Source organism: Thunnus thynnus, chromosome 6, assembly GCF_963924715.1.
Source record: "Thunnus thynnus chromosome 6, fThuThy2.1, whole genome shotgun sequence".
NCBI classification, from domain to species: domain Eukaryota; kingdom Metazoa; phylum Chordata; class Actinopteri; order Scombriformes; family Scombridae; genus Thunnus; species Thunnus thynnus.
Window position 1 is genome coordinate 11,548,765 of NC_089522.1, and position 24,114 is coordinate 11,572,878.

Here is a 24,114-nt window from a genome sequence, read left to right on the forward strand (position 1 = left end):
ATTCATCCATAAATAATAAATAATGCAAACTAAGTAGATGGAGTTTGTCAGTGCTCTGGATTCAGTCTAGAGACAAACTCTGAGCTGTATCCTGGTATGAATCTCTTTGACCTCATGAACACAAAAAAAGCTCCCCACAGATGGTGGGGAAGTCCCACAGAAAGAAATGCATCATAGTGCAGCCTAAAACCGTATCCATACATTACAGTGTCATGATATATCATATAGAAGAATGTAGTCTGTCAGAGGTAAAGGATCTGGTCTTTCCAGTCCCAAACCAACATCTCAATCCATTTGACTATTTACAGCTATAAACAAAGTTGTGGTGTAACACTGTATTTTAAGTCTCCCTATTTAGCATTTATAAGCAGGCTATAAACATTTAACATAACACACTAAAATGTAGTTATATGTGTTGTTGAGTTGTTATTGTACTGAGAGTATTTGAATTTAAAAATATAAAGAGCAAGAGTTTATGTAAAATATGCATCTATGTCATCACCACAAATCAAGAATAGCTGCAAAAGAAGAAAAAAAAACAAACAAATACATAAAATACTGATTTGCTTTCATGCTTACATTAAAAGTTCTGGTGGAAACTGGAAGTCTGTCCCAAGAAGAGAGACAAATTGAAATGAGCTTATGAGGTATGGTGATAAATGAGGAGGCAAACTCTTTCAGTTTTATATCTTATATCTTATATATTTGCATTTGAGCATTTCCTGTGGTTTACTGGTTAAATATCTAAAAACAGAAAACTGTTGTAACGAGCAACATGCTTTACAACTTGTTTACTCAGAGCTTCACCAGTAAAGGTACCTTTTGGCATAATAGTGTTGCAATAGGTCAAGAGGTCACCAAAAATATGAAGATTCATCCTGTATTTTTGTAAATGAGTTTGAGATACTTTGTTATGCTGTTATATAATGTGGGCACTAGACACAGGGTTGCAAGTTCTCCATGAATATCCATACCAAGATTCACAGCAGTTTGGTCAGTTGCTTTTGTGGCATCTTGCTCTGAATAAACCTCCTGGATGAATTGGCAGAACATCAGCATCATGAAGAAAAATACAGATTTTTCCAAAAATTTTGAATGTCAGAAAAAATAATAAAAATGTGCACAGAGAAAAAGTGAGCAGCAAGCCCTGAAACACCTGTTTAGGGTGAGGCCTGCTGCTGCCTGATGAAGTGTGACTAACACACACACACACACACACACACACGCACACACACAGCACTGGCGCTGGAATAGGGGGCACAATGAGACTTATTGTCCCCCACTTTCAGGTGTTATAGTAATAAAGTGGTTATTTCTAAGCCAGGTATTACGGTCACAGCAATAATGTCTAAGCCTACTCTAACATGTTGGACCTTTAAATCCAGCCCTAATTAGAACACAGAGGACTGTGAGGCCAGTTTAAATAATGTGACCACCATATACAACTCTGGGTCCTATTTTTTGTAAGCAGCACACAGACAGTTTGGTATTTTCGTGACCTTGAAATTTGCTTTGCCCGTCTGTGTGGTATTGTGGTGCCCAGTGCAGCATGAATAGTGAACCGCCAGGAGGAGACAAACAAATAGGCAGCACAAATTGAGTTGTTGGTGTTTTTGTGGAAAATGGGTCTTAAATGTGTCAGAACCACATCTGTTTCTTAATCACTTGGTGATTTTATCAACAGGAGCAAACTAAATACCAGCTGTAAATGTGCTACAATAATGGATTAATACTTGAATATAAATTAGTTAAATAATTTCAATGGTTTTCTGATATTTTCACCAGCATTTATCTACTTTATATTAACCTTTTTTATAACCTTCAAATGCAATAATACTTTTATCCTTTAGTAGTATGAATAGTAGCAGAAACAGCAGCAGCAGTACTAGTAGTTTTAGAAAAAACAAAAAACAAAACATAAGATCTAAACAGAAACATTAAATTCTTGATATGGATTTCAGTACATGTTTTCTGTCTAAATGTATACATGACTAATTTATATACATGGGTCGTCAATGTTAAAATTTGTTTCTTGAAGTTTGACTCATACTAAACTGCAGACACTATAAATACTTTCATTCCTTTTACACAGTGTAGACATCAGAAATAGTTTTATAGAGGGCAGAGGGTGAACATTTGTGTGTTTGTGGATCTTTATTCATGAAAATCTTCAAATCAGTGTGTTGGAGAAGCGAGAGTATATTCATTCAGCATCTGTGTGTGTGTTTATGTGGCTGCAGTAATTGTTAGGGTGTGAAGTCGTTTAGTGGGTTCGGTTGCAGGTTTGGTTTTATGAGATGGTCTGTTTAGCTGAAATGACAAGCGGCCATTGTTACTGCACATTTCCATAGATGTTACAGCCCAATTACCCTCAAATCACACGCATGGCCAGGCCCAGCAGCTGTGGTAATGTAATGGGCCAACACTGAGTCTGGAAATTTGCAAGAAGACTAAATAAGGCAGCATCTCTTCATTTTGGAAACAGTTCATCATCTTTCAAGCCATTGACATTGGGTCCTCACTTGTATAGAAAGGGAGATAAACACACACACATCTATAAATAAAAAGCAGACATGGGGAGTAGAGCCAGCTATTTCATCCTGGCATTAAATGACAAATAGTCTTGTAGCAGGTGTGCAGTCTACAAGTTGTTGATTCAGCATTAAATAGAGCATGTCTTCATGGTTTCAGTAGAGTAAAAGTCATAGTTTATAAAAGTGACTCATTTCAGGGCACTGCTGTTTGTCTATGTTTATGTCACTGGCGCCATTAACCTTGTACTGCCAAAAGACCACATAGGAGAGTCTCCCCTTTCCCCAAAAAGGAAGCAAACTTAAAACGTAAAATTCTTTAAAATACCAACTCTGGGATCACATTTATGTTAGAAAATCAACTTTTAATCTTGTTAAATAGCATACAAGTACATAGCATGCATGGTAGAAAGACATTTAAATAAAACATAAATACACATTTAAATTAGGCTCTTTCTGTCAGAGACCCCACAACCAGGACAATTTTACAATACAATAAAGGGACAACTCACCAAGTTAATGTTCATTTTTAATCCAAGGATCTTTACACTTTTCAGCCTAAATTCTCTACTCAGAGTTTTGTTGCCTGTATGTTCAGTAAAAGAGTGTTTTCTGTGGGGAAACTGTTGAACCTACTTGCCTACGGTGTGCTTGTTGGACTGCTAGTATACTTATTTTAATTACTACATTTTCTATGTTAACATTGTACCACTGGCTGAACCTCCAGTCTGCTTATCATGGAGTAGCTGTGGAGATCTGAGCATGTGCAGGCATTTATTAATTAGTGCACCTCCAATTAAGGAGGAGCAACTAATGAGTGAAATCACCTGGTGTACTTTCATTGGAGAGATATCCTGCACAGGTTTCAGAAAAATGGTTGCAACATTGATCAGTGTTTGAATCCTCGTCAACTGATAAAACCATCAAATGTTTTACTGTATAAACATACTGTAAAATACTACAATAAGATATTAAGGCAGGACAAGTGCTGTGAATTTAAAGTTTTAGATAAAAGTTTTGACAAACTGTACTGAACACAATATAACAAGGACATAATAGTAAGTTAAAAATATGAAATGCCAGATGCAATATCACAACACACTTTGTACACTGTACAGCAACTGAAATGGATTTGAAGGCTTTACAATGGCTGTTTTGAACATGCACATATAACTGACATTTAGTCAGTAATGGCATATTTTTGTCTGCAACTAATAATTCCATATTTGCAATAGTGCACAAAAAATGAAAAGTCACTCTGAAGCATTTTTGTGTCACTTTAAGTCTCAAAACACTGTCCAACAAAAAGAGTATCAGCTTTTATTGCAGCGGTTCCATTTTATGAGTATATATGCTGCAGTAAAATGGAAACTTGTAATTTCAAACACGCTTACAATCATTGTTACAAAAGTTACATTAAAACACAGTTTTACATTTTCTGATGACAGTAATTCAGGACTTAAGAGAGGCAGAAGTGAGAAGAAAAGAATAAATTCCACCACAACAAAATAAATACTGTTTTATCATCTTCATACATCAGAGCAGACCAAACCAAACACTTGTGTAGCTGTTTCTGACAAGACTAAAAAAACTGTGAGAAAAGGAACTTTTATGGAGTGTTATTTTCACGATAAATCTATTTTTTATCCTGCCAATTTTGTTTCATGCACACCATTTTCCTGTCATTCTATCAGAAGCATCAGAAGCAATATTTTTTGAGAAAACACCTTAATTGGAATCTAATAGCCACTCTCACAATCCTCTGAATAAGAAAATAAACTTTGGCAGAGGGAAAAAATGTGTCACCTTCTTAAGAAAAACTCACTTGATACTAAGAAATTGTGGGAAAATGTGTTTTAATAGGGGTTAGGATTTTTATAGATTGCAGATATAGCCTTCACGAGATGCTAATAGTACCTTTTATTTTAAATCTCTCTCTCTCACCCCTCCAACCATCTTCTCTCCTCCTTTTTCATTTGTCAGAGAAGCGATTCACATGCCACAAAGGTCACAAAAAGGTGAAAAAGTTAACTTGTGTTAGTGTTGTTTCCTGACTAATTTTAAATAATGAGATGGATCCCAGAGTATATATACCATCTTCCATAAGTATACATATTAGCAGGATATCACATGAAGTCACACCATATTGGAAGTCCTCAAGTTCTTGTGCAACAACAGGCTATTCGTGAACACTTGCTTTTAACGTGAACTATGGTCCAGTAGTTCTAGTGTTCCCCTTAAGCCCTAAACATACAGCCATCATTTGCACATTTCTCCACTGGACCTCCATGATGGGACCAGAGGAGGTTCCTACTGATGCAGCTCCAAAGCCTCCATGTATGCTAACTGTTACACTTGATACGACTGAAAGCTTTTCTTAAGACTTACTAAATCAAATTCAGTTCAAAGGATAAAGTTTCAGTTTTACTTTTCCCCATCTATTTTCTATTTTATTTTATTACTGAGGCTCCAGACAATCTCACCCTCATCCAAACACACTGAAATTGAAGTTTGACATCCATTCTCCTCACATGGATCTGTCTTTTCTAACCACCTCTCTGTTTTTACATATTTGAAGCCACATTTAACCTCAAGTTGCAATGGTCACATGTCATGTCTTTTCTTTATCTGTCCTGTCTGTTTTCTGCTACAACCACCTCCATTTCTGTCTCATTAAACAATTCATTCCTCAGTTCTCTTCTTCACCTGTTACCTTTGGGAGGGAAAACCTCTCTTTAGCCCAATAACCATAAAAATGATATTTTAACAACAAAGCAAGACAATAATAATGTGGATTATTCTGTGTTCAAACCATGAACCGTCTTAAAACCTATGTTTACAAAGCAGAAAGAAAAGAGGAGTCAGCCAGTACAATTGACCCCTCCATTGTTCCCTCTAATGTGGAGCTGGAAAGCTACAGAACAGGGACAAACTGTGGGAAATGAGTTTAAGGGCTGATTAAGTGTGAGTTAAGGTCAGCTTATGTAATTTCTTCTTTAATGGCTGGTTTTTGACTGGTTGTCAGACAAAACCTTAAGCTGTGGGAAATCGTGATATTTTTCACTGTTCTCTAAAAACTAAACCATTACTTAAGTAATACAAAAATAATCAGAAAATTCACTGAAAATGAAAATAATCAGTATTTACAGGGTTTCTTGCAGGATCGATGTTAATGTTACAGGCCTCATTGAGTTGAAGTGCCGAAAGATCCCCAGTGGAGCCAATATCGGAGGCTGACTTTGGCCAATTGGTACATTCCCAGGAGGTGTTATGGTATTTACTGAAAAAGCGTGAAAATAAGCCTCTGTGAAATATCCCTTTAAGGGGTCATTGAGGGGGGATTTTAATCTCTAGTTGGTGTTTAAAGGAAAGTTCAACCCACAGCAGTGAAAACAAAGCAATGTGCCTATAATCTGTTGAACCATCAACAGTCGTCTCATGGTAGCTTCCAGTTTGAGCTAGATGAGCTTATGAATTCAGTGTTATGGGTGGGTGAACTTTCAGTTTATGTGAGTGTGTGTGTCCTTGTGGCAAGATCAGATACAGCGAGTGTCTAAGCTTGTGTGCTCCATTAGTTGCAGATGCCTCTTACAAATATACTGCGGAGTATATCTAGAGCTGAAGTCACACATGAACGTTTCATAACAAATCCAAAGGCATGGACCATTAAATACAAAGTCAGAAGGAAATTAATCCAGTGATTGCATTGTGTGAAGTTAGTAGTGAGAAACAGAAATGCAGAGTCAGCGTTTATGTGTCCATGTGTGTCAGAGCTGCATTTGGAAAATTTGCTTATTTGTTGTTCAAAGATAAAAAAGTATGTAAATGTGATTTTTCTCTCTGTTGAAGCTCCAATTTGCATTTAGCGTGGATTTTTATGTGAATAACTTTCCCAGTGCAGATAAAAGTTGTATAAGACAATTTAAATAATAATATAAGCAAACTGTCAATGATGCTGCAAAAGCAGACGTGAAACAGGGTCTGCTGTTGGTAAAGTCAATCCACAGGCATGCAAACATTACATCTGTTTCTATGGTTTTCTCAGTGAAGAATGACTTCTATGACTTAATGAAATGAGAGTGGTGTGTTGTTTTCATTTTCTGTCATTTCAATGGTAGTAAATGTAAACGAGGGCAAAGATCTGGAGGGGGGAGGAATCCTTGGTAAAAAGCATCCTCAAAGTATATTTGAAAGATGGTCTCTAGTCTCTTCTTTATCACCAACATCATTACATCAACAGCAACCTTCTGTTCAGTAGCAGTCTCTGTTTGTACTGTCTTCCCAGACAACTGAACACTTTTTTGGGCCACAGTCAGAACCAACCTCTGACACCTGACTTACACATACACTGATTTCATAAAAACCATCTACCTTCTTCTTAAAAATCCAGGTGCCAAAGTTTCAACTATTAGGAGCTGATGCTGGTTTTAACCCTTATATGCTGCCCCATTCATCTTGTCCTGTATAGAAATGTTCATCCCTTTTCCCTCTTTCATTTTCTCCTTCTTTTTCCCCTCCCCGTTGTTTCTCTGTTACTCCTTCCATGCGCTGAGGTCCCGCGGCGTTCGGTTGCGTTCGCCGGAGCTCTTGCTACGTGCCTTCCTCGCACTATCCTGCGCCTGACGGTATTTCTCCAACATGCTCTTGTGTTTCCTCCTCAGCTTGTCATTGCACCACATCCTCTCGCAGTACTCCTCCACTTGCGGCAGGTTTGATGGCCCGATCAGCTGCATGATATCCTTGAACCACGTACGCGATTGGCCTATTTGGCCCGATGAGCCACCCCTGCTGTATGCGGCACAAGGCATCCAGGCCCTGTAGCCTCCGGTTGATCGGTCTTTGAATGAGTCAGAGAGGCCGGCGTTGTCGCGTGCCATGAGCTCATCCACGGTGTCTGCCTGGAGGACTTCGAGGGTGAGGCGGGCCAGGGTCTGCGTGAAGCCATGCTCCCGGGAGCGGCAGATGTACACGCCTTCATCCTGGCGGAAGAGGCGACGGAAGAGGAGGCCCTGCTCCGTACTCATCACACGATCGTCCAGCTTCACCTGAGTGTGGCAGAGGGAGAATGTGTGTGAGATGAGGTACAGGAAGAGAGAGTTAGCAGAGATGTGAGAAGAAGAAGAATTTTAAAAATGATGCATAGTTTTGTTTCAGATTTTGCTGTGACTGCCTAGTGAAAAAGAAGACATCAAGGCCTTGTAGTTGCATTTTACACTTGGAAGCAGCCACACATCTTAAATCAGCTGAGCTTTACTAGCAAGGTGTGTTATTCCAAGATTCAAACTAAATTTATTGACGTCATTTTCGGTTTGCATATGCCGTGAATGTCTGCAAATTTGCTTTTGACAGTATAAATGCAGAGAACAAGGCAGTGACAAATAGGAATTTAAAGCCACTATGTGTATAATTTTTATGAGATTATAACATCTTTATCTTTCAAATTATTCTGATGCATTAAGTTTTTGTTGGTGATAAATGAAGCCATCCTTGTGGAAATCGTGTGGTCAATTGTTGCTTTCTTTAAGTCAGAAAATTACATTCTTTCAAATTCTTATGTATCTCAAGAAAAAAAAAACTCTGAAGGCTGCTCGCTGATGCAAACAAATAATGAAACATGAATCAGTAAAATTTGGTCAAAAAACATGTAATCTACTTCATAGCATGAGAACAGAATGAAAGAGAACAGGGGCTGTTTGCACTGTTTTCTCAGCTTGAATTGCAACAGTAAGAATGTACCATGAAATCCAGTCACTGATAGTTTTTACTTTCTCCGCCTTCTCTTTCCTCCCTTTCTTTCCATACCTCCACCCAAAGTCGCTCTACCTCCTCTATTCATTTATACCTCTTCCTTTCCTCTTCTCTACCTTCCACCTCCCCCTCTCTCTCTCACTCCATCCCTCTGCTTCTCTAACTATCCTTTGGTGCCAACACAAACATGGCAGTCTTGTCAGTTAGAGTGGCAGCCAAATGTTTATTTGCAGGGAAATGGAGAGGGGTGGTAATGCCTTAATACTTGCATGGCTGACCGAGGCACTCAGTTAAGCTTGGAGAAACATAACCTCAAACAGATGAATGATTACTGTAGGCGTGGGCACACAGAGCAACACAATTTTCTAAGTAGCACTTTAATGGGACTTTGCAACACCGCCTTTAAGTCACAGTGGCCTGCAGACATTGAGTGACAATTTAGCTTTGTGTGGCGTGTGGTCAAGGTTTGCAAAGAATTCACTGTTTATCCAAGAGAAAGAGTGGTTGTGCATTTTCCTTTGAAATATAACTGCTTAATTTCGACCACATGTCAAATGGCTGTCAAATGTGTCAACCATGCGCCAAATTCGCAAGCAAATCTCAGTTTTAAAGGCAGTTACTCAGGCCACTGTTTGCCAGAAGTTTCATTGCGCCCCTCATGTGTCTCCCAAACTTTTCTCTCATCATAGATATATTTATACGGAGTGACATTTATGATCTTGATTTTGATTAGATGGCTCTGTTCTGATTGATTCTGATTGTCTCACCTCCTCTTTGCGGTCGTCACGTTGGACGAGCCAGGTAACTGAAGCTTGTGGAGACCGAGGGACACATTCCAGGAATGTGCTGTTGTTCTCGGTCCCGTACACCACCCTGTCCTCCGTCACATCAAGTTCCTCTGGTTCAAAGAAAGATTGAAAGAAAGTTGAATGATTGTGAAAGAACAAAAATAAAGACTCAGTCAGTACGGGTTAGATTCTCCTTATGGTCACCTCTTGTCTGCTTAAAATGTATGCAAACGTCCATCAAATAGGCTACAGTATTATTCTTAGTATCATTCATGTTCTCTTGACCAACACTGAACCACGTATGTATGTAAATCTATAACAGGTGAATTCTATAAAGTGCAGTTACTGTTCATACTTAATAAAACACCAAATGATCTATTTTCTTTTTATGGCATCTTGAAGTTTAATTGTTTCAGTTAGTATTATGCCTACTTGGAGGATGCCTAAATGAGGCTCCAAGGGGTCATGCACTTTTGTCGTGTTGTATTTTAGCGTATCTTCCTGTCCTACATATACATACAGTACATAAACTAAACATTACACAAACATTCTTCAACATGAATGTACAGCAGAGTTTCTGGTTCCACAAACATACTCATTCAAAACGGTCTATGCCCTTCTACCTAAAGTTGTTGTTGGGAAAAAGTCAGATATAATATGGGTTAAGATCCGCACTGTCTAAACTTTTTTTTTTTTTTTTTTTTTTAAATCACCTGTAATGACCTGTCACATACCTGAAATAAGGATTTAAGGACACTAATCCCAAACACAACCCACACAAGGAAGAGCTGCAACCTCAACTGCATTCCACAAAGAATACAGATAATATCAGCATGAAATAATGCTGATTTGGAGACACAAATTATACACCAGGCAGTATTTCTGGCTGTAGTAAAGAGTTGACTTTTCATATGAATAAATGTTTTCTTTAACAAACAGTAAACATTTGAATTTAGGATGAAATTTCAGTATTTGCAAAGAAAACACATGTCTCAGAGAAGTTTACTTTTAACAACAACTTGACACTTTGGCACAAAGAAACCTTGTTAAACGTGGGTTCATTCAGAGGCTTTGAGGGAGACGTCTTTCATCACCTCAGCTCCATACCAACACTCATTCAACACATGCACAGACTCTTTCTTCCCTGCCTCTTGACGGCCTTGTTTTTCTCTTTCTTGCATGTCTTCTCACTTTCTCTCAGCCTCACCTCCAAATCACATTTATTTATTTTCTCCCACTCATTTGTCCTTTTGTGTTTGTTCTTGTTTATCATATGATGGCTGATATATGTCTGAGTTTAAGCTCACCTGTCAGTCTCTCAACATTTTCTTCTCTTTCTCTCACACAGACAAACACATATACCATCTTTCACCTTGTCTTATTATCTGTCTGCTTCCTCTTAACATGGTTCATAAGAATCACTGATGGCAAAAATCTGCAGCTCTGTATTACAGCATGTAAATGCCTGAGTGTGCTTGTACTACATTTCTCATGTCCCTTTAACACAAAACCCAACCAAGTATAAGATCTGGTGTGAATAAACACATTTACTAGCTTATGTTCTACATGCAGTGTGTGTCGTGTGTACTTCCTGTCTAATATACTGTCCAACATCTGCCTCACACAGCTTAGGATAAACCGACAGACAAATTGTGTAAATGTGACTTCTGACATAAACATTCTTTGGCTTTTATCCTGAGAAAGAGGCAGGCAGACATACACTGACTCTTACAGACACAAACACATACAAACAATCTTCATTCAAAGAGGTTGGCACAAGTCCAATAACATCTTCCCCCGGATCTCAGGTGTATACAGACTCATGTACAGTATACAGAAGAGAGGAGTCTCACTGGTCTTCTTCCTATCTAGAGCTAAATAGTTTGGAGTGTCTAAGAAGAGTGCCGCCCTTGTCCAGACAACACAAGAAGTAATGCTTATATGCACTGACCTGGCACGAATGTTCACTTTCTCTTCATTGTTAAACATTTTTATATTGAAGAGGAGTTGGAAAAATCCTTGCAAGCAGATACAAGAATGTTTAGAATATGACCTTAAAACCAGGACAAATCAGTTATAAAGCAATTATAAAAACTGTAAAAAAAAATAAATAAATAAATAAATAAAAAATAAAAATATATATATATATATATATATATATATATATATATATATATATATATATATGAATTACATGTGATATCATCAAGTTTGAAATGAAAGTCAAAAGCAATTGAATTTAAAGAACTGTCTTCAGGACTGAAAACAGCAAATGTATTTGCATTTTTGATCATTTCCAAATGTAATATTTGGAGATAAATGCTTTCTGAAGAACTTTGACCTATTCTACCTCTTCTATTTGGACCACCTATGTCTTATAATCTGTCTCTACAGAAGTGGTATTTGTGTTGCCAATTCCAGTGCAACAGGTTGCTAGTTTAAATAGAGTAAGAATGAAAAAGAATAAGCTGAGAAAACATGTGTGGAGAAAGCAAATGAGTTACGCTCTCTCCTCTCTTGGTAAACAGTGTCACCTTTCCTTTGAGCAAGGCAAGGATTAACTCCAAATAACAGTAGGAACAAGTGTGATTCTGAAACTCTTGCAGGGTAAAGTCGAGGAAGGTAACGTCACACTTACCACTCAGATTCTGATCCACACACTGCAGCACAGGGTTTCCATGCCTGATGTCCTGTCTGCGGTAGCGGCGTTTGCTGTTGGGCACGTATCGAGCGCAGGATGATCCGTCCCAGGCACAGTAAGGGTCTCTGGCCAGGCAGCACTCGGCACAGGCTTTCCCATAAGTTTCACATCGATGCAGTTTCACCTGGGCCACACCTGCCGGAGAGCCCACGAAAAGGGCTTGCTGTTTGAAATAATGAGAGGAGAAAAAAAGGAGTAAGGACATGCATAATGAAGATAACATTTGATTTAAGTTAATAGAAGTGAGCATTTAACTTAGTAATTACAGTCATATCAACTTACCCTTTTGACTGATATGTCCATTGATGTAATTGAAGTTGGCACCTGCAATAATGAAAATAATTGGCTTCAGGGATTTTACTATGTGTGAAAAGCCAACAGTAATAAAAGTCAAAGCAGATGTGAAGGAGAGCAACTCTAAGTAGTGAATTATCTAAAACGGTGATAGAAAAAAATTGAGGAGAAAATGGGATTAGGTTTGAAACAGCTTTTCTTTAAGTGCTGAGGACTGTAGAGTGAAGATAGAGTAAAACTTACTTTGAAGACTTGTAGCTCCTCCAGTGTGACCTCTTCTGTCTCTAGGCTGTTTCCACTGTGCAGAGCAATGACCTTCAATATGGTGCCAACATCTAAAAGACAAGCAGACACATACTCTAAGTAAAAAGGTTACAGAATTGAAGCAGCATCTGTTCTCCGCCCCCAAAATCCAGTTTCTTCAAAGGGCCCAATAAAGTTTCATCCATAAGACCATAAACAGAATGTATTATTTAACCATTTGCAAGACAAAACCAGGCTTCTGAAAACAATAATCCAATTTAAAAATGTACATAATACAAGTTTCTGAATTTGGAAAGGCATTAAATCACTTACCCGTGCCAATGAACATGACGTCATACTGTCCGTCCTCTGCCTCGACCCGGTCCACCACAATTTGTTTCAGCTTGTAAGGAATATTGGCCTTTACAAGCACAGGCTGGCGCATGGCGGGATACACTGGCCGCCACATCAGCGGGTGGTTACGGGCAAACTGCAGCACCGAATCAGGGAAGTCTTTTGTGCTGCCAAACTCTCTGCCAGGCTGGTTAATGATTTTACTGGGGCACTGGGGAGACAGAGGGAGGGAGGAATGACGTAAGGAAACAAAGGAAAATGGGAGGAAAGGAATTTTATTACATTAAAACAGAAATATTTTGTTGAAATCCTTGGCTGGCTATGTGATGCTACACTGGAACACAAAAAAATGGACGGAGGCAGGGATAGATGGGTGATTAACAACAGAAGCAAGCTAGATGGAGGAATTTAAAGCAACATTCTGGGCTTTCTCCACCTTGACGCTACATTTCCACCATTTTCCACCATACTTGGGGTGTGCTTTCCAAAAGAAAGCCTAATTATGTTCCTAAACGTCTCTCAAAGAACCATCATTAGCAGTTTTATTGTGCCTAAAAACTTTTGGATGAAAGTTCACAATCACTGTTGTAAAGTTAGTTTGGAAATAGCTCTATAGAGTTTGCTATTAGTTTAAAAAATCTCTTATTTATCTCACTTAAGTAATGAGAAAATAAATGTGCTTGAAATGGGCCAAAATTCTGTATCACTCAAATAAGTAAGAGGGATGAACACTGTCCAAATAAAGGAATTTAAACAAACGACCTTTGATCACAATTTAAGTTTGTGATCTTTGTCTGACAAAAACATAGTCTTCACTGTAATAATTTTTCATTTGCCTGACGTCACTACGGTTAAAAAATTTCAACTGTTTTATTCAGAAGTAATTGGCTCTGTTGTCTCTGCTGGTGGCCAAAACCATCCTGAATGATGGCTTGTTTGTCAGCTGATTTAACCTCTTCAGAAACTTAAATCACTTAATTTGTGGTTCTCTAAACTCTGGGATCCTCTGTCTGTCACAATTAAAGGATGATTTAACCCGCAGTTTCATGCAAGATAAGTGACTGCAGCGATGGACAGGGAGAGACAGACCTCATCTTTACAGAGCCCCTGCCCGAATTCACAAATCCCCCCATCTAGTCTTAACTGGCCAATTGGCACTCAAACACAACCATAAAAAGGCTGCTTTTGGAACTGATTTCAGGAGTGTCACTTGTAATATACCAGAGCTGAAGCTGTTGTGGGTGTGTATGTACAGTATGTTATAATGAACTGCCAGATTACAAAAGACAAATAAAGAAGGAACAGCGGAAAGACATCACTTTAGAAACCAACTGGAGTCTAAGAAACAAACAAACTGACAAATTGAAGAGAGAAGCTGCGATGACAAGAGATTTGGATAAGAGAAGCTACAACAGTAAAGAAAGGAAACACTGCAGCAGTGACTGTCTAAAATGAAAGCATATGTCAACCTCATGAGGCTGACAACTTTGCCAAACGTCATAAATTAAGGCTGAGAAAAGAGCAGGGTTGAATTGAGATTGATTTCCTTTCACAGTTAATATTGGTGAGAGAACTCCTGGTCATTTGACCGTATTATAATAGCAGGTAAGGAATTTATATAAATCTCTCTGCTTCATATTGCTTTTCCAGACTGTATTTCCATATGGTAGAAATATTGTTACTCCTCCTTATCACAACAGTAACTGATCCACACAATAGCAGTGTAATAGTCTGGATTCAGTTTTAGTGGAGGAATCTGAACTGAGCATAGAGGTTAGACTCAAATATGCACAAACTATTGCTGAATAATAGTACATTCTTCTGACAATGGTTTACTCAATGGCATAATTTTTGACCACAGAAAGTGGAAGCACATCAAAGCCCAATTCTTTAACTCACTGACTTCAAATGCCTCCAAATTTTGACTGTATGACTTCACAGTAAGCATGGATTGTGATGTTTGTGTATAATTCAACTTTTCTAGCAATGTTTGTCAGTCTGTGGATGGAAGTGTAAAAATAAGAAGTTTGGCACTTTCATTTTGTAACTGAAAGAACTTTTCAACATGTATTTATTTAAGATTTCTTCAACTCTTACACGTTTACACATTCACTTGTGCAGTTCCCAAAGCACATCCTTGATATGTCAGCCTGTTTTAAACTTCACTAAACTGCTCCTCCTCTATGCCTAAAACCTAAACTGGAACAGCTCCAAAGTCTATCTCAACCCATCCAAACTGTGCTGCAGCAGGTCGGCTGCTTTAAATCTCCGACTGAGCCAAAATAATGAGACAGAGAAGAGGTGAGCATAGTTGTCCGACACCTACTCACCTCCATTATCGTTGTGTATATGTGATATATATGTGTGTATGTGAGTGTGTTTGCATGTGTAAGCGTGTTAAATACAGTATGCATTGTGTAAGCCGCTCTGTGTTGTATATAGGAAATTGATCCATTATGACAAAAAAAACCCCAATAGAGCAGGAAGATTAGCTAAGGTTCAAATCCTAAAAGATTACATTCCTCATTTCTACATCAATCTCTCTGGCTGTGGTTAAACACATCTGCACTTTAAGACCAAACAGATGCTTAACATCACCACCAATATACAGCAGGTTCAAACACAACAGATTCTGTTTTTTTTTTGTTTGTTTTTTTTTTCACAAAGCTGCAGAAATGAATCCTTCTTGGTACATGTTTAATACAATCTCTAAATTGCAGTTTATTTTCTCTTTATGTCACATAAGTATGTCTGTTTACTTTCTGACCAGTTATAATGTAATCATGGTGTAGTCACCTACAGTATCTTAAATTTTAAAATTGTCAAAACTGTAGATATTCGTTTTGTTGGTTTTAAGGTGTTTAAGGTGAATGTTTGATATTTTAGAATTTTAAATGTTTGATATGAGCATAAGTAAGTACAAAATAGCAGTAGGGTGGTTACTTGATTGAACATAAAGTACATGGTGGTGTTTTATATTAATGTAACAACCTTTTGAAAGACAATAAAACTTTTAAGTTATTTTGAATTGGTTTGTTGAAGAATAAACTATTCAGATAAAAAAAAATACCCAAATTAAGATCAGGCTTCAAGTAAAGTATCCACTACAACTTATGAAATGATTCTTATGATGACAAAATGACAGACATGATGCTCCTATAAGATGCATATTAAGTCGGATAGAAGGAGCTAAACAAGGATGTAAAACAATAGATACTAAAAACCTTTATAATAACAAAACATCTATAAGCCAACTCTAAGTCTACCCAGTGACATCTGATCTCTTACCAAAATGAGCAGTTGGCAATCCCTAAAAAGATGAGTCTGGAAAACTAAATTCTGACTCTATTAGGTAATCCTATATAGACATTTCTGACAGTGTAGGTGGAAGTAAAAAATGCACTGATCATATCATTGAGGTGAGAGCATAATACCATATGGTTGATTTAAAACATGTCAAGAAAAGCAATTTTCATGTCAAAAATCAATCCTCAATCCAAGAGAAACACCCAGGTAAATGAATCGTTGTGGAGGGATGATCTAGGATAAAACCTGTGTGGTAACAACTCAAGAGCTGGATATTAAAATATCAAAACATGAGGCTTTTATGATGAAAATGATATGAAACATATCAGGGTGGATAACAGGGACAGGCTGACAAATCCATCACGAAGTTAAGATATTGATGACACTTCATACCAAGGTCCAGGTAGGATTACTAAAGCTCCAGTAAACCTACAATAAAGACTATCCAAGCATTTCCTTTGTTACAGGATGATTTCTGACACTAATTTAGACAAAATGCAGTGATGATTCAATCCAAGATAAATATCTAGGGAGGATAAATCCACCAAAGCTTTCTAAAAATGTATTCAGGGATTGAGATAGAACTTTTATTTTTCATTCCTTGGTGAGTTTTGACAGGTGAGTAAAGAGACAGGGTGGATATTAAACTGTATCCAGCTCAAATCTGTTATGATGAAAGATCAAAGAAAATAAAGTGCATTTTAAAGTTCTGTCTGGTGGTGAAAGACAGAAAACTCTATGTCAGCAGTTCAAAAAGAGTCCAGGGTCAATATTTTAACTACAGCCAGATATCCAGGTAAGATAACAAGCAAGTCTTCATCAAATGAGTTTTGATGGATAGTTCAAGGAGAAAGAAACAATTGGCTTTTGAATTCAATAAGATTCCTCCATCTTTTTTTTCCTCTCTCCTTTTTTCTTTCCTTCTCCTTCTCTTCTTCCCATCTGTTCTTCTTCATCAGCCTGCCCTGAGTTATCACCTTCTTCCCCCCTTCCTCCTTCCCTCTCTCCCTTACTCGCAATTTTGGGCCAAGACATTCCTGTTAATCAGAGAGTCAGCGACCTGAAACCACAGAGGTGTCTGCTCTGTTCTCACATTATACATATGCCTTCCGCCTCCAAATGCTCTCCGTCACTCTGGTAATGAGGTGGAATTACACGTGCGACGTGATTGTGTGTACGTGTGTTGTCTACGCGCATGTGTTTGTGTGTGTAACAAGTCTGAATTACAGTGATGTGGTTGAGAGAACATGACAGAGCTCCACTGAGAGTCGGGATGTAAACCAGGAGAAAAGTCTGTGCTGTATACAGTAACCACAGCTGCACTACCACATACAGTAGTTTACTTTACTGATATGGAAACTTTCTGCACCTGGTTGTTTTTATCCCCTTTCTATCCACAATGCTTTTTACCCATCTGTTAGAGAACATACAGTGAGCCTAAGAATTATATTCATACACAATGACTGTATACTGCATTATAGTAGCTAAATAGGTTTTGGGAAAAATTGTAGTGCCACCCACCTCATGTCTGGAGAACAATGAATCTAAGTAATTCCACAAAATGTTCAGATCTAACAGCAGTAGAGGTGACCACACTGACAAATTGGGCAAGTCCATCTACTGTTAAATTAATCATTTTTAATTGGTTCCTTTTTGCTCAGGAAGCAAATGAAATGATTGGAGTAATATATTCAGTTGTCTCTATATTAGGTATACGCAGCTAAAATGAAACAGTCTAATACAACAGCCCTGCTATATATCCTATGAAAGGTACACATTTTGTTTCATGAAACATTTTAATATTTATATACTTATTACATTATTGTTCCTTGGGGTATTTGAGGAATAATCATTTGCATGTTTTTTGGGGATGTAAACAGGAAGTATAACATTGTCATTGATTCAGTGAGTTTGCTAAGAGACACAACTTGAGCCCCATTTTTGTTAGCAAATTGGCTCCATTAAAAGTATACCAAGTTAGCTATTATTAGTTCCTGTTTACAGTGTATCCATGGAAACCCACTGGATTACTTTGACACTGGCAAGTTCTGGAGTTTTATATTTCTATGATTTCTTAGTAGATTTATGGACGTTTATTTGCACATATCAGAAATGATGAGTATCATGTCACGTCTCTCCTTCCGCGCCAATCCTTCATCTCCCTTGTGCCCCCCAGTTTGAAAACCTCTGACTTACAGGATTGAGATCACAGAAGAAATGCTATCAGCATATGAAGGCAAGAAAATATTATGTTTCCTTATAATGTTGCCAAGAAGAGTCATGTATTATGGTTCATTGTGGTCAAAGCAAGTATAGAACCATCACTCACCACTCCTGGTCTTGGATAAGGGACCCTGCCTTCGTAGGCCCCCCACTGGTAGTCAGGGCCCTCTTTATGTGCAAAGGGTCCGTTGAAGGCTTCTCTGATATCAGCCATACGGTAAACACACACTGCAAAACCCTGGAAGACATTACTGTGGAGGAGAGAGGGAGATATTCAGTGTCACAGCTAAATATGTAGACAAATTACTTTATTATTTGGATCACATATTTGACAAGAAATGAAAGCAGATTCAGTTATATTTGCAATAAAGAGGAACTTGTGAGAAAAAAAGTTTTCCAAAAAATTGGGCACATAACATTCTGGAGTCTAACAGCATTTAACAATATTAGATATCGGTATAGACATCATTCACATGTCGGACAGAAATTTAGCATGTGTGGCGAAGCCTGTAGAGGAGTATGTTGACCCACCGTGGGACACTGCCAATCTTTTTTTTTCCAATTATTTGGGAATAATTCAATTCTCATGACTGTTTTGTTGTAGAGTATATTCTAGAGTAGATAAATAAAGGTATACAGTAAATAATGGTTGTATGTGCGGGCCTGTGTGTGCATGTGTGTTTACCTAATAGTGCTAAAGATTGCATAGACATCAGGGTTCCTCTCATCCTTGGTCCTCAGCAGGAAAACATCCTCTATTTAATGTGAAAAGACAATGCCAGTAAGTGCGTGTGTTCATGTGATGTGCGAATATGATATGATATAACATTATTTATTTATTAACAAAATGCAAAGGATAACATGTTAAAGTGAAAAACGTATTTCCAACATGGTCCCAAAGTGTTTTTACATGCTGAAGTAAAAATGTCAGTGAAAAGTTCTTTATAAATCTGTGACCCTTTACTGTAAGTAAGTCCTGACCTGACTTCTATGAGCCTCTAACATTTTAAAGCTTGTCGGAAGGCTGTTCCACGTCATTGCATCAGTGTAAAAAAGGAGCTTCTGGCTACATATGCGATATGTTTAAATCATATACTCATAATTCTGTGAGTGCAGATCTCACCCAGTTGGTTGAAGTGTGTGTCAATGCCGTGAGGTCCCGGTACAGAACAAACCAGTCTGGCTTTGATGAAGGTACTCCACTTGTTCACCAGCACCCTCTGACCTCCAACATCATTCTGGCAGAAGAACAGAAATACACACAGAAATGTTTTACAGACATATCTATAAAACACAGCTGCATAGTTTTCTGTACACTTCCAGCAGCACATATTTCATTGTTTTGGCTCTGTACTCAGCACACTGAAATAAATCAATACACTGAGGTTTAAGTGCTGATTTTTTGCTTTAACCCAAAAGCAAGGCAATCAAGAAGTTTTATAGACACAAATGTGGAATGTTCTTGATTGGTCAAGTCAGCCCCATGACCTCAGAGAAACTGATCAGGTGTATCACCTGCTGAAGTCCAGACTGAAGCCCTTGAAACAATCAAGAAGTGAAGATGGCTGCAGTTGGAGCCAGGTGGAGCACCGGCAGGGAGGACACTGAGTGTCTACTGATGTCTGTGGATTTGATCTAAATATTTAATATGATGAATTTATTTCAGTTTATCCTAATTTATACAATTACTTTTTGTTCCTATTTCCCAAATCTTAACATGTGTGTCCTGACTGAACACTTGAAATAGATTCAACTACATGTACACACAATAAGGTTCAAACTAAAGTATGTGTCTCTTGAATAATTTGAAATAAATAAATATATACAGTAATATATACGATGTGGGTGTGCTTTGGTATAGATTACACAGGCATGTTGTAGCGACATGTGTAACAGGGTATGTGTGTGTGTGTCCCTTTTTCATAAAAATTAAAGGACCAGCGTGTAGGATATAGTGATATCTAGCGGTGAGGTTGCAGAATGCAACCAACTGAATACCCCTCCCCTCACCTTCCAAGTGTGTAGGAGAACCTACAGTGGCCGCAAAACTCGCAAAAAAAGCGAAAGGCCCTCTCAATAACCAGTGTTTGGTTTGTCCATTCTGGGCTACTGTAGAAACATGGCAGTGCAAGATAGCGGGCTCTGTGGAAGAGGACCCACTCCCTATGTAGATATAAAGGGCTCAATCTAAGGTAACAAAAACTGAACGATTCTTATTTTCAGGTGATTATACACTAATTAAAACATATGAATATTATATTCAATTTCTGCCAATAGATCCCCCTAATTATTATACACTGGTTCTTTAAGGGAAATCTTCTGCTATGTGTATAAGTGTCTACATAGGAACATGCACGGACATTTGTGTGTGTGTGTGTGTGTGTAAGGAGGATCAGTGGTGATAATATCCTTCCTGGGAAGATGCACCACAAGGGAAGTGGTGACAATTATTCAAAATGTATGGAGACAAAATAAAAGGAAAGATGGAGATGAGGAAGACAGACAAAGTGGTGTTTTGATGGTTTACGAGAGATTTCGTCTGAGAAGTTTGTGCAAACTTTTCTGGCACAGTCAAACAGTCTCTACGGAAATCCTTCAGCTGTGTGTGTGAGAGTGTGTTTGTGTGTATTTGCTTGTGTTCTTGCATTTGTACCTGCAATTATGAGTAAAATACACCACACACATGTGGTTTTATAAGACAAATCAATGCGTGAAAGAATGTGAGAGAGCATGCAGAGCAGATGGGGATCATGGTTGGGCAATTTGACAGCTGTGTGTGCTTTGGAAGGAGAAAGGTTTCATATCATTCTGAATATCATGATGCCTTCATAGTCCTTTGGGAAAATGTAAAAATATTTGATTGCCCAAAAAGACATTAGTCTCTTCTACACGATGGCTTGGAACTGTCATAATAGGAGGATAAACCCATAAAACCATTACCTCCTGTCCTGAGAAGTTAATCCTACAGACATTTGTATATGACCATGTAGAAAAAGACCCCTAAATTAAATTACCGTCTCTTCTAGCTCACTGTTTCTTTGTCTTTATGTTCCTCCTATAACCTTCTTCCAGTGGACTTCAGTGGGAGTGTGAATCTATACATCACACGGAGAGGTCTGGCGTAGATTCAAATCTGAGACCCATAACAAATCTACCAAAAAACAAGAAAGCCCAAAAGGACTCCCAGACTTGACCGGATCACAACTCCACAACCTCAGCCTCAAGTGAAACACCTCTGCAGATGTCTCATTCCTAGGACTGGATGTTTGACTGGTGTAATTGTGTAATTCACCTGACCATCTGGCTTCACTCATCCCCATCCGCCAACAAAAAATCTTGATCTTATGTGTGTATCTATGTTTACACGTGGCTGAGGTCTTTGGATTATTCTGAGGAAGTAGGACTTTGTAGGACGCAGTTTTTCAAATGTAAGTTATAAATGCTTTATGCATCACTAACTGAATTCCCCTCTATTGTAAATCACAAAGAGTTTACAATGGCAAGGATCATCACATTCTCTTTAAGTGGGAAGCTTACTTTTCAACACAAAATTCTGGTGTGATATGTAGACACTGATTGGAAAGCCAGCAGAGGAGACGATGCCAAACTTAGCAGTGAAATACAAAACTGCTCGATGCAGTTTTAGAAGCCATAAGATTATGTAATGTCCAAACACCAAATAAATATGCAAGTGTCTCACCGCACACACTCGACCAACGCGCGTGTGTATGGCCCCCTCCCTGTCTCCTGCCTCCGTGGCCTTCTCCGTAAAGAAGAAATACACTTTATCATTGTCTCTGTCGTCATTGTCCGGGATGAGGTGAGCAGCGACGAACTTAGGGTCTGCAGAGGAAGATTGATAAGAAAGGGGTGGATGTGAGAATGAGGCACATGGAAAGAGTCATTGATTTTTTAGGAAATAGCACAGGCCATCAAAATGATTGGTCATCTTTCTCACAGCAGTGCCTTTCTTATTCATGGTGCTTCTAACAGTAACATTAGACTCTGTGACTTTCTGACAATAAAACAATGTTATATCTTTTCACTTCCCTGCATGACACTCATTGATGATGATATGCACGTTTTTATTGCTGATCCTCTTCAGTTCTTTCACCTTATATACTTTGAGAACTTTTGTTCTGGTGGCACTCAATATAAAAAGCAGCATAGATGTAGATAACGGCTTGCAGTCTTATCTGCAACAATGTTATTTGTTTTGGTGATCATACCAGTGTCTCAAAATTATGTGTTAATTAAAATATTTTTTAATATTGCATTTTTATCTCATATTTAGACTATTTTTTAATCTCTAACATTTCCCCTTTAGAAAATTTAAGTGATTCAATCAAATTTTATTACAAGGCTTCAGAAAAATACCAATTTCTGTTCAGTCCATCAAAACTGTGCAACAGGGACACCTCATTTAGAGTGCTTTGTTTCTTTTTTCATGTGATAAGTGGCTGATAACGGATGATAATACACCACAAGGTGTCCTGATATAGAAAATAACAAACATCTAATTGTCTGTTATTGTTTACTTATCATGTAGTTTGTCTTATTTTCAGTATTGAATGTAACGGATTGATCAAATGGTGAAACCATACCATGAAGAAGTTTATGGTCAGTCTCTGTCCTCATGATTGAGCGATCTCCCATACTCCTGAAGATCACTGAGTCTCTTCCCAGGAAATCTGCCGTCAGTCCTGTGTACAACTCCCCACCTTGATAGGGAAGGAGGGGTAGAGCGGGTGAGAGACAGGATGGGTGGTGAGAGATTTATAGAAAGGGTTGTAAGAAAGAAGAGGGAAGAGAAAAGAGCAAAAGCAAAGGAACAGCAGCAATGAAGGAAAAGACATTAGGGACAATAAAATGTTTGGCACAGAAGAACAATAAGGAAATCATGGGTGACAGAGAAAAAATTTTGCGGTTCATGAAAATGAGGCAGAGGAAGGGAAGGAGAGAGGAAATCGTACAAATCCAATACAGAACACGGTGGGAGAGCAATCTGAAACCAAAACTCAAACACACTTGTACTCCTCCACTGAGACCATCAGCAGCTGACTCACTTTCAATTTCAACAACTCAGAAAATTGGTTTTCCTGCAAGTAGAAATAAAATCCTGAATCTTTCCTGTGTCACATCTCTTACATGATCCTCAGAAAAACCGTCTGCGGTCAAGTTATCCGTCATTAAACAAGGCTTGGAAACAGCTCACGACAAAAATCACAACACCTGTCAGATGACAGAATTATGAGATATAGTTTTTCAAATTCAGCTTATTTTTTTAAACATACAATTGTTTTTAATTTTTCCCAGTATATTGACCAATGTAGAAACTGAATCTGGACACATACTGTTTAAGTCAGTGGTTCTAAAACTTTGTCACATCAAGGACCCCCAAACTGACACAAATTAGACCATGACCCCTGAACCTCTGATAAGATTTTTGCTTTTAGATGTTTTATTACAGAAAGTGTATGAAACCCATGATCAAAATAGTCATACATTGTGTGATGTGTCACTTATGGATGGAATTATAGTGAAAATGAATTATTCCCCTTTTTGCTGGGGACCCCTTGGAACCATCTCAAGGACCCCTGGGGGGCCACTTTGAGAACCACTGGTTTAAGTGATGTCACAGGTGTAAATGAATTTATATCTTTTCTTGCTGCCATAATGGTATTAACACACACACATCCTTCTGTAACCTAACCAACAGACACACAACACAAAATCAATCGGTATAACATATTTGCAGAAGCAAAGAGAGACACAGTGATGAGTGATGACAGGATCAGGGGAGTTGAGCTTTGTGTATTTTGGGAGAAGATCCTGAAATTGAAGAAAAGGATGAATAGGGCTTTCATTGTCTTTTATTATATCTGTATCTTTTTTTAAAATCTCCTTCTAAATTGTAGTATTTTGG

The 24,114-nt window shown here is 38.2% G+C and overlaps 1 protein-coding gene across 2 annotated transcripts in view; it reads right to left on the minus strand.

Moving 5' to 3' along the window:
- Nucleotides 1-2,875: 2,875 nt before the first annotated feature.
- Nucleotides 2,876-24,114, minus strand: part of sema3bl (sema domain, immunoglobulin domain (Ig), short basic domain, secreted, (semaphorin) 3bl) — a 71,471-nt gene continuing 50,232 nt past the window's right edge. For both annotated transcript variants that reach the window (XM_067591689.1, XM_067591690.1), the window contains exons 6-16: nucleotides 22,793-22,909; nucleotides 21,889-22,031; nucleotides 19,312-19,426; nucleotides 18,874-18,943; nucleotides 18,295-18,439; nucleotides 12,639-12,870; nucleotides 12,306-12,397; nucleotides 12,051-12,092; nucleotides 11,706-11,931; nucleotides 9,047-9,177; nucleotides 2,876-7,576 (exon numbers count right to left, since the gene is read on the minus strand). In XM_067591689.1, the coding sequence (XP_067447790.1) occupies nucleotides 7,064-7,576; nucleotides 9,047-9,177; nucleotides 11,706-11,931; nucleotides 12,051-12,092; nucleotides 12,306-12,397; nucleotides 12,639-12,870; nucleotides 18,295-18,439; nucleotides 18,874-18,943; nucleotides 19,312-19,426; nucleotides 21,889-22,031; nucleotides 22,793-22,909 (1,826 nt within the window). In that variant the 3' untranslated portion in view covers nucleotides 2,876-7,063. The remainder of the gene's footprint in view (nucleotides 7,577-9,046; nucleotides 9,178-11,705; nucleotides 11,932-12,050; nucleotides 12,093-12,305; nucleotides 12,398-12,638; nucleotides 12,871-18,294; nucleotides 18,440-18,873; nucleotides 18,944-19,311; nucleotides 19,427-21,888; nucleotides 22,032-22,792; nucleotides 22,910-24,114) is intronic.